The sequence below is a fragment of the Balaenoptera ricei genome, chromosome 17 (genome assembly GCF_028023285.1).
Source record: "Balaenoptera ricei isolate mBalRic1 chromosome 17, mBalRic1.hap2, whole genome shotgun sequence".
NCBI lineage: Eukaryota > Metazoa > Chordata > Mammalia > Artiodactyla > Balaenopteridae > Balaenoptera > Balaenoptera ricei.
The window spans coordinates 69215077-69234712 of NC_082655.1; the positions used below are offsets into that span (position 1 = coordinate 69215077).

Below are 19636 nucleotides of genomic sequence, written 5' to 3' on the forward strand. Positions count from 1 at the left end.
GGACAACTGGGTTCTACCCATGCTCTGCCACTGGCTAGTGATGCAACTTGGACTGATTTCAAAATTCTAATTTTCCTCTCTGTACAACTGGCCTGTTTTAATCCAGTGATCTCTAAGTCACTTTGTATAATACCTCACCAATGACACTGGCCAGGCAGTCTCAGGGAAGGATGTCAGATATGATCTCCACAGAACCAAGATGGAAGGAGAAAACTCAAAATCAGCAATCACAGTGAGATGAAATAGAAGCAGCTTCCATTTACTGAAAGTGATGGTCAAAAGAATCAACTCTGATAAATACAGGCTTGATCCTCTGAAGCACCTGGTCTTTATTTTGTGGTTTAAGCAGCAATGCAAAAAAAAATTAAAATAAAGATTTTAAAGGCAATTTTCTAATTAAAAAAATTTTAAAAACAGATTTTTTTCTTTGGCCACGCCACGCGGTTTGTGGGATCTTAGTTCTCTGACCAGGATCGAACCCGGGTCCTCGGCAGTGAAAGCTCCAAGTCCTGACTACTGGACCGCCAGGGAATTCCCTAAAATAACAGACTGGAAACTTGTGTCAAAACCTGTTTCTGCAGTGCCTATCAGGGTGACTGGCACAGAGGAAGCCGATAATAAATATTTAACTGAGGAAGAAAAGAGCTCTTCAAACATCATACTGATAATTTATAACCTTTATACCACTATTTTTTAAAATACTGTCCTACATTCCTTGAGAGGAGAGACCGAGTGCTGAGTGGGAAAGGAAGCAAAAGGAAGAGTGATGGAAGCAGACCAGCCCCCCACTGCCCTGAGCACCTGAGTTCAGCTCCAATTTGTTCAATCAACTCGGCAAAACCAGCACCATGACTTGCACTTCACCAGAAACCTTAGAAGACATAGCAGCAAAGAAATGTCTCATTCAAACATGCTCTTTGGGGGTTTCAACCCCTACTGCAATCAGGTCATCAAAATACTCTTTCCACCTGTGTATGGTACTGTCCCCAGAGGAATCCTATGTAACACAACTATCTACAGCCCATTCTATTTCCAGTGATGTTTCAGTGTCCCCGTATGAGTGAGCACCCCTGATAAATGCGGCCACCCCCTCTACCTAGCCCTGGGCTGAAGCACCCTAAGGAACACATGACTGTCTAACCCACTTTTATTTCCTTGTCTATTAGTGCTGTATAGATTGCAAACTCTCTCCATAACAGCCATTTTCTTTTTTAACTTTTATTGGAGTATAGTTGATTTACAATGTTGTGTTAGTTTCTGCTGTACAGCAAAGTGAATCAGCTATACATATACATGTATCCACTCTTTTTTAGATTCTTTTCCCGTATAGGTCATGACAGAGTATTGAGTAGAGTTCGCTGTGCTATATACAGTAGGTCCTTATTAGACTGGCTTATGAGAGCCAGCTTTCTCCTTACGTAGACAAAAAGAATGTTTCCTAAATAAGCTGCTAGAGATTCCACTGATTCTAAAAACTTACTCCGGTTACAGTATATGCAAGTACCCAAAAATATAACATCATCACCCCAAATCTGTAAATCCTTAATGTTCTTCAAAGGGTGATTGTTATTATCCCCATTTTATGAGTAAAGAAAATGACATCAGAGATGTAATGAGTTTCCCCAAGTCATCCAGGTAATTAGTGGCCACTTAGTGCCAAGGCAAGAACTATAAAAGCCAGGGTCTTCCTACCAGACTATGCTGTAGGATCTTGTAAAAACTAGCACTCTGGACTTGTGACATTTAGTGGAGAGCCAGCTCTGCTGAGAACAGAGTGCCCTCAGTGACAGAGCAAAGTCCTGATAGTTCATAGAGAGCCCCATTGGTCCAGGGGCACAGGAACTTCCTCTGGCCACGGCAGAGAGAAGAGATGAGTAAATTCTCTTCCCCAAAACAACTGTTATACTGAGCAAAATTGTAAAAGACAACAATTTCAGGGCTCTGGTAATCAACTAAAGTCAAACAACAAACGGAGAAGTGTTTATTCATGAAAAACTGCTGAACTTCAGGTAAGAACAGGAGAGCTGGTGGCATTCTTGCCTGGGCTCCTCCCATCCTCCCCCTAAATGTCCCCAACCCCAGGGCCATCCTCAGCTCATCCTGCATGGTAGCACTGGCCCTGCAAACCTGCTACCAGAGGGGACTGCAGAGGGCAAAAATCCCACACCCAGGAGTGTTGCCGATAAAATTAGCACACTGCCCAAGAAAAATGGGGAACGCTCACATTTCTGCTGGCCTGAGATTGCAGTCCTGCTCGGGGCAAATGTCAGACTATGCACGTGCAGAGAGGACCTGAGATGGCCCCATGAGAAAAAAAAACCCAGATCTGACTTGAAAACTGCCTGCCCTGTGAATGTGTCGCCCTCAACACTCACACACAGACCCACAAATCATATGGATTATGATGTTCAATCACCTCTTTCAAATCCCCAGCTGACCACTAAGTTAACCAGTCAGAGGAGTGACCCCTAAAAAGAAAGGCTAAGTTATAAAACAAAAACTGAGCAGAGACAGCAGCAGCTACGTATACAAAAGACACAGATTCTCAAATTAAATCCAGGCAAGTTCCTGAAAACAAAACAAACAAAAAACAATAACCAACCTCAGGGAAATAAACTTCCTAAGTTAAGATGCATATTGTAGGGCTTCCCTGGTGGCGCAGTGGTTGAGAATCTGCCTGCCAATGCAGGGGACACGGGTTCGAGCCCTGGTCTGGGAAGATCCCACATGCCGCGGAGCAACTAGGCCCGTGAGCCACAACTACTGAGCCTGCGCGTCTGGAGCCTGTGCTCCGCAACAAGAGAGGCCGCGATGGTGAGAGGCCCGCGCACTGCGATGAAGAGTGGCCCCCGCTCGCCGCAACTAGAGAAAGCCCTCGCACAGAAACGAAGACCCAACACAGCCAAAAATAATAAATTAATTAATTAATTTTAAAAAAAAGATGCATATTGTAGTCCCTAGAGCAATTACAAAAAAAAAAAAAAAAAAACTAAACATAAACTTACTCTGATCCAGCAATTCTACTCTTAGTATCTACCCAAGAGAATGAAAATGTATGTCCACACACAGACTTGGACATGAATATTCATAACAGCATTCTTCAGAATTGCCCAAACTTGACATTTCCTGACTTTACTAAGAAATCTCTCTCTCTGAAATGACATCTCATATGTAGGATCTTCAAGGTCCATCATTATCATAGTCAACTGTTGACCCAATGTTCATAAACTAGCAAATGGATAAACAAAATACAAGAAAATACAATGGAATATTATTCAGCAACAAAAATGAATAGAATGGGGATACATGCTACAACAAGGATGAACCTCACAATCATTTTACTCAGTAAAAGAAGCCAGGCATAAAAAGATTATATTGTACAAATCCATTTATATGAAATCTCCAGAAAAGGCAAACCTATAGAGATAGAAAGCAAATCAACGATTGCCTGGAGCTAATGGTGCGAGTGGAAAAGAGCTGTAAATGGGCATTTTATTTTTCATTTTAAATGAGCTGATCCAGGCTCTAAAACTGGATCGTGGAGAGGTCTGTTCCACTCCTCAATTTGTTAAATTTCACTGAATTCTATTTACAGTGTGGTTCTCACTGGCAATTGCAATGTCCAAGAAACTGCCAAACTATGCATTTATTTGTACTATCCTGAAGAAATTAAATACAGATTCTTGCTCTTTTTATGAACACTGAATATGGAATGTATGTAGGAGAAAAGTCAATCTTGAAAATTCTTTTCTACCATCCCCGTGATGCATTTCCTTCCTGTCACTGCCCTACTTAGAGCTCTCTTAGCAGAAGTAAATGAAACTCTAGGGAGCTGAGGGATATAAAAGCAACTGTGAACTCTGGCATACATGTCTTCTCTCACTAAGAACCTGTGGTTTCACAACTCATAATCAACCAGGAGAGGGCATGACAGTGCTTCCCCATAAACAAGCTTCTCCCAACTCTCACTTCTTTTCATTTTGTTCATTTCATTTGTGTGTGTGTGTGTGTGTGTGTGTGTGTGTGTGATTTTAAAAGCATATATATATAGAAATATAGTTGATTTACGGTCTCACTTCTTACATTTCTCAAATGACTCTCTAGCTTCCTAGCAGGGATATGTTAAAAACAGATGTCATACAAGCAGTTTTTACACCACACGGATGCTATTCCTTGGCTCTTAGTGGGCCTATCAACAAATAACAGCATATGGTGATACATAAATATATACTTACCAAAAGAAATGTCCGGATTGTTCTTATTTTGTTAAGTTCAAAAAGCAATTTCTGTGCCTTCTCATGATTACTACAATATTCGTCGTAGATACGAAACTTGTCTTTCTGTGAATTCAGGTAAGAATAAGTTAGAGTCATTTTATGAGCCATTTTGAAATATTAAGTGTGATGTTTATGAACAAACTTTATTAAGTGTTTACTATGTTTCAAGAGCTATACTATGTGTATATATAAGTATGTTTAAATTTTCCCTGATCCATGAAGAATTGTCTAGGAAAGGAGATAGGCTTGTATTAATTACAATCCAATATGATGTATGCAATAAAAATTAAATGAACCACGTGGTAGCAGATTACAGAGAAGAGAGTACTTAGCTTTGCTGGGAGGATTCAGACACAGCTTTAAAAAAGATGTCATACGTGGGCAAGATAGAGAGACATAAATCCATGATTCCCTAGCAGGGAGGGGGAGGAAAGTGTTTTTGGTGGAGGGAAAAGCATGTGCCAGATCATAGAGCAACAGGGCATAGTACCCTGCAGGTCATATGCACCAATCTGGACAGTTGTGTTTAAGAAGGACACTGACAAAGTGGAGAATAGTCAGCAACAAGCGACTGAGATAATGACAGACCCTGAAGATATTACATCTGAGAGGTCATCTCAGAGAGAGATGTTTGTTAGTATATAAAAGTAAGGGAATGGTAGCTACTTTCCAATAGCTGTCCTATTTATTGTAAAGGATTTACAACTCTTTGTAGCTCCAAAACACAATATTAGGACCACTGGGTGGAAATTGCAAGGGTCATGATGGGCAGTGATAGGCAGATTCAGGATTAATATAGAGATTTTCTAACAATTAGAGCTGTGACTAAAAGTGATCATGTAAAAACAAGATCAACAACCTTCATAGATGCTATAGAAGGGATTCTTTCATAAAAGGAGAAATTTCACACCATCTTGATCTCTAAAGCTCCCTTCCATCTGTAAGATTTTCTCCAAGTATCTATGATCAATATCTATCAAATATCCCAGTAAATATTCCAGTAAAATATCCCAGTAAAAGAGGAAGACACAGAAAATGTAGTGACTGAATGGTAGAACAGAAGTGCGTCCTCTAAAATTTCAAAGACATGTATTTAGAAACACTGAGTGCTATTTTATACAGCCAGTAGAAAATGTATTGAATTACTTATTTCAAGAGATGGGATAAACCAGAAGAAAACAAACTTCAGAAATAGTTTAACTAAATTCATGGCTGACAGATTCATAGTGTGTTACTGAGGAAATAGATGTCAGGGTGCAAGATTCCCATGTGCAGCCCGGCACTGAGATAGTAACTACTCCAGCTGGCAGGAGATGTGCATTCTTTCATGAAAGGGAACAGTCTGGATTAAGTGGATACAAACACACGTGGCTTATAGTTTTGCCCAACGAAAGCTTGATCTTCCTATACCCAAGGAGTCTCTCCCTTTAAAATAATTATTTTTATGGAATATTTTCTGATTCTAAAAATAACATTTACAGAGTCTGCTCACCACATACAGAAATACAGATCTAGAAACTCCATATCATTACTTTATAAAAGACTGAAAATCAAAAATAAACAAAAATTGATTTCTATGACAAAATACTCCTATACATTTTTAAATAAAACACGAATTGTATAGCATTTTGAAAAGTAAATGGATTCAAATTGGTATTCTGAAAATTAGCATCAGCAGAGTGGTAGAAATAGCAGCATTATTTTTGTTTTGTCAGTATGAATGCCCTTTAGTTCTGAAAACGATTTTCACCGTACAGGTGGCTTTTTACCTTGCAAATCGATTGCATAAATAATTTCAGCTATCACGTGCAAAGGGATGAAAATGATCATAGAAGCACGACATATAATTTGAAATAACTAAGTACTGGCTTGTTCTTCTTCGGCACTGTTCAGTACAAGCCTCTGAGAAAAATTCAGATGCAGGCATATGTGTACCTAGAGGGACCAGGTCTTTTCACCTCCAGGTTAGTCACATGTCGATTAACAAGGGAATGTTTTGACTAATAAAAGGCTCATCGCACCATTGTAAAAGTAAGGATTTTCTGCCTCAAAAGAGAAATGCTCTATGTTTGAGAGAAACATAAAAATCCATTCATTATGAAACAGCCTGAATATTCATTAGAATTCAAAGCTACAGAGGATGCAAAAAACTAACTCGTTGGGAAGAAGAAAAGCCTGTTTATTCTTCACTGAATAAAATGGATGATGTGAGGCCCTCTCCCCTTTTCTGGCTCTAAGTGGAAGATTTCATTGGCCTTAAAAGACCCCAAACTTTTGGTGTCAGATTTTACTTCTAATGCTGAATTCCCACATACTACTGTGCCAAAAGTGAAACTTTAAATTTTAGGGGGAAAAGCTTTTAAAATAAACAGAAATTGATCCTACAAAGTGAAGAAAGCAGGTTCCCACTTCTTGCTGAGCATTCGGTTCTGGATGTAAGCATTCTTCCACGACTTTTAAGAATTCTTTATGTACTGCAAGGATATCTTCAATGTTTGAGAACAGCATCTGTAAATAAATGTGTAAGTGCAATAGTGAAGCAAGTTTTAAAAACATTCTATGGGAGTAGAGTATTTTCTCTCCAAGTTGAAAACGTCGGTGGGGAGCTGTCCTTCCCACCCCCCCGGCTGGCAGAGCACCCATTCTGTCTGGACATCCTCTCCCCTCCCACACAATTCTGGGAACCGGGAACCTAGTCCCGGCTCTCAAGACAATCCTGAGCAACTGAATCCAAGTATGGTCGTCGTCCCACCCCACTAAGGACAGCGGACTGCAGGTAAAACAGCGCGGGCAGATTTGCTGGCAGGCTTTGGGGGAAGGGCTTCTTTGCCCATAGAAGTCCCTGCTATGGGAATCAAAGTACCTTCATGTCCCTTTGAGTAACAGGCGTCTTTTGCTTGCAACCAAAAGCACCCAAACTAAAACACTCCATGGTAAGGAGAATATAAACGTTACTACTGAATTTAATGGGAAACAGTCAGATGTGCCTATAAAGTCCTTGGGAATTGTTTATTTTCCGTAAAATAAAACAGCAAGTTGGCATCCAAAATAAATATCAATAATGATTTATACAACTTCAATGAATAATAATGACTATAGCACCATTAATTTTCATTTACCATCCCCCCCTTTTTTCCCCAAAACTCTTCACAATTTTCCTTCCCTACAGTTTAAAAGGAAATGCTTATACCTTTGTGAGCTGAAGATGCTGTGTGGACTTTTTCTGCCCCAGTGGACCGTACAAATCGTTTGCTCTCCAGGGGTCAGAGACTGGAAGCCGCGTTTGCCCACATCCTGCCCCCCAGGCCCTCTAGCAATCCCCTCACACATGGTTCAGCTCCTTCCCCCTCAAGAGACATGAAGGTTCTTGGACTTGGGGTTATTTTTTTCCTCCTTTCAAACGTTTCCAAGGTCTTGGCAAAGATTTCTCTCTGTCTTCTACACCATCCTCATAACCCCCGTTTCTTTTCCCAAACCCTAGTTTCCCTTTTTCTCATTGTTGACCACACAATGACTGGGGACTGGCACACAACTTATCCCCGAAGCGGAGACAAGTTGATGAGCCCTGAGGCAACATCCCACGGGTAAAATTTCATCTGAGGGGACCTTGTGCTGGGGTCCAGGGCACCTCCTCACCTTCACCGTTTCTTCTGTTACATTTTTGTCAAGTTTCGAGGCAGCGCACTGGTTCATCCGGTGTAAGAATGCCTGCAGGAAGCAGGAAAAGATACTATGAAGGCAACATTGGACTAATCAAATAACTGAGTGTTGATCTGAATTAACTGTTTTTTATAAGAAACCAAAGTTTAAAAATCCAGTAACTATCGAGTGTAACAGTTTTTGTTGTAAAAGGCAGAAATCTTGTGCGTTGCTTCTCCTACCTGGGAATTATATTTCCTTTATAGTTTTGGGGCAGGGCCAAAAGTGATCACGTAGATATGAATTAAACGTATCCACCAAGATCTCAAAGTTCTGCGGTAAAACACACAGAGTCAAATGTTTCCTAAACTTCTAAGTCTTGTGAAGCACAAAAGGCCAAAATCTAGCTAAAAATGGGATTTCTAATACAAACAAAAGGGCCAGAAATTCTAAAGGGAGCCCTTTAGAAGTGAGAGAAATTGAGGAAGTGAGGGAGGAAGGGAGAAAGAAAGGGACCTTCAAGAAGGAATGGAAGAATTTCCCATCCCCTCTTGCCCCATTCAAGTTTTAGGAAGCCAGAATTTGTATTTCTGGGATCAGGTCTGAGCTCTCCACAGCCCTATGGTAGGCAAATGAGTTCATTTGTATTTCAAAGATCTGGACCCTTACTGATGGTCATTAAGCCCATGACTAAATAAGCTATTATTTTAGCAAAGAAAAAAGGATAAAAAGAGTTATTTATACTGAGCCTTAAAAGAGAAAGTTTAGAAGGAAAAAAGACGAGACTTTCTATCCAGCAAATACAAGACGTTGTCCTCAAGACAACGTCCACTAACTACCTAGTGACCTCGTGAGATCATCCCTTCCCTTGTCTGTCTTCAGAACTTCAGCCACTACCTGCCAAGTCAGGGCACATAGAAGCTTGAAGGAATCTCAAGATACTGTATCAAACAAATGAAAATTAATGTAAGAATTTCATTTAAAAAAAAAAAAGAATTTCATTTTTGACATGCTATATTTACAAAGATTTAAAAGATTAACAAACCCAGGATTGTGCATAATATTCCAAAATTATCACCCTCAAGACATTGCTAATAACAGTATAAAATGGCACAACACTTCTGAGGACAACTTACAATATACCTCAAATTTTTAAGTGGGCATTCCCTTTAACTCAGTAATTCTACTTCTAGGAATTTATCCTAAGAAAATATTCAGACAAGGGGTTTCAGTGTATTGATTACAAAAGTGGAAACCACCTAAATGCCCATTATTAATGGGATCATTTAATATATTATGGTACATGCAAACTACAGAATACTGTGCAAAAGTACAATCATAAATGGAATGGGATGAAAATTATATATACATATGTGTGTATACAACAGATGTCTATAAAATACTGTTTGGCGAAAAAAATTACCAAACAGCATACTGGATGTGCACATACCTATACATACACACTTCCGTGTATATATACATATATACATATACACACACAACTGTATACGTGTGTACATATACGTATATATTATATATACGAATATTACACATGTATATAATGTATACATATATACACATGTGTAATGTCAGTGTGCATTCATACTAAGAAAAAATATGTAGCATATACCAAAATGCAAACAGTGATTACCTCCAGGTGATAGGAAGATGACCTTTGTACACTTTCTTATTGTCAGACTATCTGGCTGTGTGCACGTTGTAACTTTTGTAAAGAAAAATAACAAAAGTATTTAAAGGAAACAAAACAAATGGGCCACAGATCTCACTCCTAGCTTTAGCTTCAGCACCATCTTGATTCCTGATTCAATGAGTTCACGTTTCAGATTCCATAACTACAAAGCCACATCAGTACTGACAGCCTCAAATGAATGAAAGAATTCAGCTGAATTAAATAAAATGAATATGAAAGTATTGGATGTCACCTTAACTTTTTTATTGGAAACGTGATACAATCTTTTGAAATATTATCTAAAGTTAGGTATAATTGGCAATGGAGAGAGATTTTCGAATTTTCTGACTTTAAGGGCCCATTTTAATTAGTGTTAGTCTAATTTTTAATTTTAGTTTTGTTTTTCTTGAATAGTTTTCCATATACCTATACTAAAAATGCTCCTTAGCTCTTTCCGTTTAGTCTTAAAACAGCACGGTTGCTTTGGTTGCCGAGTTTACATTTCATATTAACCACATAGGAAACATAACCTCTCGTGCAAGCAAAACTTAAACTTCACTTCTACATGTATAAACCTTATCTTCATAAACTGAACTCAGTCACATTCTGAAACCAACAAATTGAAGACAGGAGGTAGTGAAAATGAATCAAACTATGAGGTAGAAGGAAACATACAAGCTAATAAAGTAAACTCTATCTTTATCTGACTTTTTATCTTCAATCCTCCCTGACAATACAGAACTTTTTGTTTAACTGCATATGAAAGAAAACCTGGAACTTCTTAGCATTTCTAGCCAAGCATTTATTTTTCCCAAGAGCCTCATTTTATACAACAGTGAAGGCAGATTTAAGATAGTTTGCTCAGAGGGAAAAATCATGAAAACTCTGACATTTTTTACAAAATGTGTAAGTCTTCCTCTCTGAAGATAAACAACGTGTTCTCAGAATCATCCTTTAACAACCAGAATCTACAGAGTCCTTTCAGACTTTGGTAACTGGGGCATTTAATCTTTCTCCTATCAATCAAGGAAGCATTAATACCCTAGTCACAAAAACACATGAGATTTAATATGTTGTTTTATCTCTGTATTCATTCATTCTCCTTGGTTCAGAATTTCATCAGAATTAGATCATCTTCATTCTGATACAAATATATGGAAAATAAGTACCAGAAAATGGCTTTTAATGCCAGTGGTCCTCAAACTTTTCACTGTGTATAAGACTTGGAGAGTTTCTTCCAAATGCAGATTCTCCAGCCCTGTCCCCAGAAGGTCTGATTCAGCAGATTGGTTTAGGACCCAGAAACCTGCATTTTGAGCAAGTTCCCTAAAACACTTGGTCCAGAGACCACAGTCTGATGACCTTTATGTTTATTCTTCCAAAGACTAAAGAAACAGACTGTAAAACAAATGAGTAAGATTCAATGGGAAAAACGGGTTCACCTATTTCACCTTGACTTTCAACTCCAGGTCATACTCCCTCTATGTACAGTACCCTCTCGCTCAGCCATTTGGGGTTCCTGATACCTCACCAGAGGACCCTCCCCCCAACAATGAAAATCACAATCTGGGCTGCGTAAACAGGTGATAATAATCTCTGAAGGCTCGGGAGATGCAGAGACAGGTGAGCCAGGTAAGACAGCCTAGGTCACCTTTGGAGGAAGGGAGGCTCGCAGGGGCCCCTCCCTGCACCTCCAGTTTGCAGGTGTGTAATTAGCACAGTACACACTCAGCAAACCAGCGCTCCCCTGACGATGATGTTGTACAGTGTATTCCCAGATATCACTCTAGTCGTGGGCTGCTTTCTTCCCATTCAGAGAGCTCACCTCACCTTCTCTTCAATTTGCTCCACGTTTTCCTCTCAACAGGAGTTTGATAAAATGTATTAAATGTGATACATTAAAGTTTGAGAAAGCTAAAAATGTTGCAAGTTTGCTACCAAGAAATCAAAAGAAGGAAGAAAACTCTTTCAGATATAATAGGGAGATGACAGCAATCCCCTTTGGCCTTGTCTGTCCATCTGGGTCACTGCCAGCTCAAAAGTAAAGTTCATGATGAGTTTTATTCTCAGAATGCATTTGTTTATCTTATAATTTCAGTGTACTAAATGATAATCTTTCTCAACTCATTTTTGTCCTTCCCACTCTTTTCATCAGTCAGGCACACACAGATCACTCTCAAATATCGCACAGATTTTAACAGTTCGCACTTTTAATTCTAGATACCTGATGCCAATCTGAATTTCATATCATACAGGGATTAAACCTTATTACTCCTATAAATATTCTACATTCAGAATGATTTTAGCAGCAACCTGTCACCTTGAAACTGTGGCTATTTAATATCAATAGACATGGATAAATTTTACATATGAAGGATTTAAGAGAAGCCGCACTATTGCAGGAAAAAGTGTACTCATTTCATGAAAATACGTGGAAAAAATAAGAGTAAATATTTTCCTTTTACCTCTTGAACTTAAAACAATATTATGACATCAAAATTCTTTGGAAGACAGTGTTTTGTTTGTCTTCCTGAGAAAAAAAACAAAGTCCTATTAAGTGAAAAAGGCTTGTCATTTGAGTTTGCCTTGAATACCTGGTTGATCGTGGTGCCATTTTATTGGAATGGAGAAGTCGAAGTGAGGAGTAATTGTTGGAGTGGGAGAATCAGCTTGTCCTGGTCATGTTGAATTTGAGATGCCTACTGGACACCAATGTAGAGATCTCAAGTAGGGAGGTAGCTGTACTGATCTTGGTTTCTGAGGGGAGTTCGAGGCTGAAGTTAAAGAGTTGAGTGCCCCTGGCACAAAGACATAACTCAGGGAAAGTGTTCATAACTCAGGGAAGAGAGAAGAGACAGCTGGCCCCAGTTCAATGGAGAAAGTATATAGATAGAGAAGAAACAAAAGCCCCAGGACATAACCTTGGGGGCACTCTAACATTTAGAGGTCAAGCAGAAGAAGAGAAACCAAAGAAGCCAGTAAGGTAGGAAGGAGCAAAACCAGGAGTATAGTGTCACAAAAGCCAACAGAGAGAGGGCTTCAAGAAAGAAGGAGTGGTCAATCGCTTTAGCAGTGCTGAGAATTCAGGTAAGGTACAAACAGATATATGACTTGACAACACAAGGTCAGTCACTGGTGATCTTGACCATGGCACTCCCAAACGAATGGATAGAAGGAGAAATGGAAAATAGAAAGATGGAGTCTATAACCACAGAAAACGTTTAAAAGTTTTTAAAGTTCTTCTGAGAGAGGGAGCAGAGATATGGAAGTGAATTTAGAACAAAGAACAGTTTATTTTTTAAGCTAGAAAATAGTAGCTCAATTCATTGTTCAAGTTACGTTTTATGTTCCCTTATTATACTTTTGGCAAATCCTTCATAAATTCTCCAGTCCACTGGATCTCACTTTTTCCTGAACACCCATTGAGTCCCAATTTTTTGAGTAGGACTCCTTTATTTAACATGAAAAAAAATAATAGACATGCATATTGTGGTGTTAAGGTCTGTAAATTTAAATACATATTAACTATTAACCACTAAACAAAATTCAATGATAGGCATTGTTCTTGGCAGTGGTTCTTAAACATTTTAATCTCAGGACTCCTTTACACTCTTAAAAATTACAGAGAACCACAAAGAGCTTTTATTTATGTGTATTATATCTATCAATATTTAATATGTTAGCAACTAAAACTAAGGAAAATTTTAATATTTGCTATCCAAAAAATTCATTTATTTACAAATTTATTTAAAATTAACAATTATAAACCCATTACATGTTAACACACATAACATACTTTTACGAAAAACAGCTATCTTTTCCTAAAAAATTTTAGTACCAAGTATGATACTATCTTATAAGAAGGCAAATTTCTTTAACGTCTGGCTTAATAGAAAATAGCTGAATTCTCAAATGCTTCAATGCGTTGTGATATATTGTTTGGAAACGTATTTTCAATGATAGTTGGAAGAGGGAAAAATATGTTCATTGCTATAACATTTTCAGTGAGCTGTGAATATTCTTCTTTAATACAACAACAAAATTCAATAAGTGGTAGTTTCTTAAAGGTAGTCATGATGTGGAATCTGAAACCGTATCAGTGAACTTTTCATACTCTGTTACCTTAAAACCCATTGACCTGTCTTGGAATTTGAAGAGACCTTTTATCCATGTTTGATGCTGTACATTTTTTAATAGTGATTCACTGAGAGTTATGCATATCTTCCAAATATTAACACATTTCAGTCTTCAATATTAAAAAAACACATCACATTAGTTAATATCAGTATATCCAACTCATTGGAAAAGTCTTTAAGTATAAGGAAGCTGCCAAGCTCACAGTGATAGACATAAATTTTCCAAACTCTAAATTCACTTGAATTTATCACCATAAGCAAATACTATCAGTTTTTTTTTTTTCTTGCAATGACAGGCTCACTTCATTCTTTGAGAACATATCTTCCAAATACCCAAATACCCCAAATCTGAAACCACAGTTCATCCCACAGCTGCTGTTTCAAGTAAATATGATGTTCCATAGCAACTCAATCATACCCAGTCTTTCCCTGGAGACAACCATAACACTTGCATACGCAGCAAATTACCTAGCTATATCTCCCATCTCATCACACAGAATATTAAACAAATATGCTTAAGAGTCAAGATTTAATAAAATTAATAATTTTTACAGCTTTATCCAGAACATTCTTCAGTGCAACCGGCATCCCCAACCACCCACGCAAGTGGGTGACAGTGAAGTATACAGTGACAACTAGTACAGTTTGGTGCCGCTGCGTTGACTCACGCTAAAGCACCAGCAGCTTTACAAATCATTGCTTTGCACCATTAGTGCAAACATCAACACACAAACAGGTGAAAACATAATTACAACTTACCAGATCACAATCGCCTGAGCTGAAATGTTTGCCAGAAGCAGCACAGGTTAGGAAATCCTGAACTGTAACTGACAAATTACTGGAGGCTCAGTATGGACAAGTCTGAGGATTAAAACTCCAGGGGGACCCAGTCAAAGGAGGGAGGGGAGGGCTCACACTTCTGTGAGTTTTTCCTCCAGGAGCTTTACCAGTTTCTCACAGTGAATATCAGAGTGAAATCTTCTCCTGTGCCATAGAGGGAGGGGAAAAGTAACCATTTTGAAATACATCAGAGCATTCTGTTCTTCTTAATGAGGCCTGATCAAGAAGAAACTATTTTACCAGAGTCTACACGATTGGGGTTATAGCACAGCCTAATTGAACTGTGGGAAGAGAAATGCTGACTCCTGCCTGCTCTAGTCTTCCAGATGGGAAAAGAAAAATACTCGACCCTAACTTACACTTGCCAACTTTTTCCATATAAGGAGGGGGGACTACTGAGAAAAAACTGGTGAAGTTCACAGCTCAGGGACACAGGCTCACCAAAAGACTTAATCATAAGACTACAGAACACTTCCCATCCCCCCACATCTTACTTACCACACACTAAAGGCCTATTTACCAGAGTTCCTTTCACACAGTACATCATGCCTGGCTTTCAACCAAAAATTACAAGGCATACTAAAAGACAAAAAAAGCAGATAGAAGAGACAGAGCAAGCATCAGAACCAGACTCAGATATGGCAGAGATGTTGGAATTACCAGACCAGGAACTTCAAACAACTAGGAGTAATATGCTAAGGGTTCTGCTGAAAAAAGTAGACAACATGCAAGAACAGATGGACAATGAAAGCAGAGAGATGGAAATTCTAAGAAAGGATAAAAAAGAAATCCTAGAGATTTTTTTAAAACTGCAACATAAATGAAGAATGCCTTTGATGGGCTCATTAGTAGACTTGAGTAAAGAATCACTGACTTTGAGGATACAGCAATAGAAACTTCCAAAACTGAAAAGCAAAGGAAAAAAAAAAAAAAAGACTGAAAGAAATGGGATAGAATATCCAAAAACTCCACAGTTCTCCACAATGACATAAGGTATAATATATGCATAATGGGAATAACAGAAGGAAAAGAGAGATGAGAGAACAGAAGAAATATTCAAACAATAATGACCAAGAATTTCCCCAAATTCATGTCAGATACCAAACCACAGATTCAGGAGGGTCAGCATACCAAACAAGATAAATGCCCCCAAAGCCCCACAATTAGACATATATTCAAACTGAAAAAAATCAAAGATTAAAAGAAAATCTTTAAAGAGCCAGAGGAAAAAAACACCTTACTTACAGAGGAACAAAGAAAAGAATTACATTTGACTTTTCCTCAGAAACCATGCCAGTGAGAAGAGAATGGAGTGAAATATTTAAAGTATTGGGAGTAAAAAAATCACCAACCTAGAATTCTGTACCCTGTGAAACTATACTTCAAAAGTGAAGGGGAAATAAAAACTCTCAGACGAACAAAAATGGAGTGGTAGACCTGTCTTGCAAGAAAGAGTAAATGTTCTTAAAACAGAAGGCAAATGATATGGGTCAAAAATTTGGATGTACATAAAAAAAGAAAAAAAAATCAGAGAGAAGGAACAAATGAAGGGAAAATAGAAACTTTTATTTTTCTTATTCTAAATTGATCTAAAAGATAAAAGTTTGTTGAAAAGAATAACAGCAACAATGTATTCAATTATGTGTGTATATATGTGTGTATACATACACAAGCTTATGTACAAGTGACATGAATGACAGCAATGATACAAGGAAGAAGAGGGAGGTATTAGGAATATTTTGTTATTATAAGGTACTTGTACTACCCATGAAGAGTTATAGTGTTATTTGAAGGTGTACTTGAATCACTTGTAAAAGCATATTGCAAACTCTAAGGCAACCACTAAAAAAAAGTTTAAAAAGAAGTATAATTGATATACTAAGGAAAGAGAGAAAATGGAATCAATAAGATGCTCAATTAAAGCCACAGAAAGAATGGAAGACAAAAACAGAAAAAAAGGGAAATAAATAGAAAACAGTAGCAAATATGGTAGATATTAATCCAACTATATCAGAATCACACTGAATGTCAAGGGTCTAGATACACCAATTAAAAGAGGTTGTCAGAGTGGATCAAAAAACAATACCCAACTCTACATTGTCTAAAAGAAACCCACTGTAAATATAAAAACACATATAGATTGAGAAAAGGGATGGTAAAAGATATACCATGCTAACATTAATCAAAACAAAGCAGAAGAAGCTATATTAATTTCTGACAGAGCAGACGTCAAAAGCAAGATGAGTTCTCAGAGGTAATTTAAAAAATGTCAATTCTCCAAGAACACATAAAAACCCTTAACATGTATGTGTCTAACAAGAGCATCAAAATACATGAGGCAAAAACTGATAGAACTGCAAGGAGAAATAGATGAGTCCACTATCATTGTTGGGGACTTAATTTTTTATCAGAAGTGAAAATATCCAGCAGGCAGAAAATCGGTAAGGACATAGCTAAACTCAACAACATTATCAATTAGCTGGATATAATGGACATCAATAAACTATATCCAACTACGCAGAAAGTACATTCTTCTCAAGCTCTCATGGAATATTGACCAAAACAGAGCATATTCTGGGGGATAAAACACATCCTAACAAATCTAAAAGAATAGATATCATATAATATCTGCTCAGACCACAATGGAACTAATTAAACTAGAAATCAATAATAGATAGAAGACCCCAAAATGCATGGATATTAAACAATACACTTCTAAATAACACATGGGTCAAATAAGAAGTCTCAAGAGAAATATGAAAACATTCTGAAAAAAATGAAAATACAGCTCACCAAAATTTGTGGGATGCAGCAAAAGAAGTGCTTAGAGGGACATTTATAGCATTGAATGCATACATTAGAAAAGAAGAAAGATTTGGACTCCCCTGGTGGTCCAGTGATGAAGACTCTGTGCTTCCACTGCAGGGAGCATGGGTTCAATCTCTGGCCAAGGAAGTTCCACATGCCATGCGGCGCAGCCAAAAAGGAAAAAAAAAAAAAGAAAGAAAGAAAAGAAGAAAGAATTAAATCAATCATCTAAGCTTTTGCATAGGAAAGAAGAGCAAACTAAATCCAAAGTCAGCAAAGGAAAAAATAATAAAAATTAGAGGAGAAATCAGGAAAATTTAAAACACAAAATCAATAGCAAAACTCAACAAAACCAAAAGCTGGTTCTTTGCAAAGATAAATAAAATTGATAAGCCTCTAGCCAGATTAATGAGAGAGAGAGAGAGAGAGAGAGAGTAGAGACGCAAATTACTAGTATCACAAATGAAAAATACAACATCATCACAGATCCCATGGACATTAAAAAGGATAATAATGGAATATTATAAAAAATATTATGACCACAAATGATAACTTAAGTGAAATGGATCAATTCCTTGACAGACATGATCTGCCAAAATTCACACAAAAAGAAATACAATTTAAATAGGACTATATCTATTTAAAGGAACTGAATCAATATTTAATAACCTTCCAAAATAGAAAGCACCAGACCAAACGAGTCCACTAGTGAATTCTATGAAACATTTAAGGGAGAAATTATATCAATTCTCTAGAGTGTCTTTCAGAAGACTAAAGTAGAAGAAATACTTCCTAACTTGTTCTGTGAGGCCAGCATCCCTAATACCAAAATCAGACAGATTTCACAGGAAAACTACAGACCAATATCACTCATAAACTAGATTCTAAAATCCTAAACAAAATATTAACAAATAAAATCTGAAAATGTATAAAAAGAATTGTACACCACAGGCAAGTGGGATAATCCCAGATATGCAAAGCTGGTTCAACATTTGAAAATCAACTAATGTAATCCATCACATCAATAGTATAAAAAGAAAAACCATATGACCATAACAATAGATGCATAAGATGCATCTGACAAAACCTAACAGCCATTCACAAAAAATGCTCTCAGCAGACTAAGAATAGAGGAGAACATCCTCAACATTACAGAAAGTCTTTTAAAACTCTACAGCTAGCATTATACATAATGGTGAGAAACTAGAAGCTTTCCCTATAGAACAAAACAAACAAACAAATATAACAAAACAGAAAAAGACTTACAGATACAGAGAACAAACTAGTGGTTACCAGAGGGGAGCAGGGGGGTGGGGAAGGTGCAAAACAGGTTAAGGGAATTAAGAGGTACTAAATAAATAAGTCACAGGGATGTAATGTACAGCAGACAGGATATAGTCAATATTTTATAATAACTTTGTATGGTGTGTAATATATAAAAATACTGAATCACTATGGTGTACACCTGAAACTAATATAATATTGTAAGTCAACTATACCACAATAAATAAAAAATTAAAATAAGTTTTAAAAAGAAGAAACAAGAAGTATTCCCACTAACATCAGGAACAACACAAGGATGTCTCCTCTTACCACTCCTGTTCAGCACTGTACGGAATTCCTAGCTAATGCAAGACCAAAAAAACGAAATAAAAGGCATATAGATTGGAAAGAAAAAATGAATTTGCCTTTGTTTGCAAATGTATAATTGTCTATGTAGAAAATCCAAAAGAATTAACCAAAAAACTCCCACAACTAATAAGCAATTATAGCAAGGTTGTAGGATACAAGGTTAATATACAAAAGTCAATCGCTTTTCTATGTACCAACAATGAACAAGTGGAATTTGAAATTGAAAACCCAATTCTCGTACATTAGCACCTCCAAAATTAAATACTTAGGTACAAATCTAACAAAATATATACAACATCTATATGAGGAAAACTAAAGAACTCTGAATAAAAAATATCAAAGAAGAATTAAATATTCCACATTCATGGATAGGAAGAGTCAATAATGTCAAGATGTTAGTTCTTCCAACTTGACCTGTAGATATAACACAATTCCAAATAAATTCCAGCAAGTTATTTTGTGAATCTCAATGATTCTAAGTTTATCTGGAGAGATAAAAGACACAGAATAGACAATACTGAAGAAGAATAAAATCAGAGACCTGACATTACTTGACTTCAAGGCTTACTATAAAGCTACAGTAATCAAAAGAGTGTTGTATTGGCAAAAGAATA

The 19636-nt window shown here is 37.2% G+C and overlaps 1 protein-coding gene across 5 annotated transcripts in view; it reads right to left on the bottom strand.

Moving 5' to 3' along the window:
- The window catches only part of PREX2 (phosphatidylinositol-3,4,5-trisphosphate dependent Rac exchange factor 2), a 299616-nt gene that overhangs the window by 211590 nt on the left and 68390 nt on the right, over positions 1–19636 (bottom strand). For all 5 annotated transcript variants that reach the window (XM_059902418.1, XM_059902419.1, XM_059902416.1 and 2 more), the window contains exons 2-4: positions 7914–7985; positions 6663–6785; positions 4236–4340 (exon numbers count right to left, since the gene is read on the bottom strand). In XM_059902418.1, coding sequence (XP_059758401.1) covers positions 4236–4340; positions 6663–6785; positions 7914–7985 — 300 coding nt within the window. The remainder of the gene's footprint in view (positions 1–4235; positions 4341–6662; positions 6786–7913; positions 7986–19636) is intronic.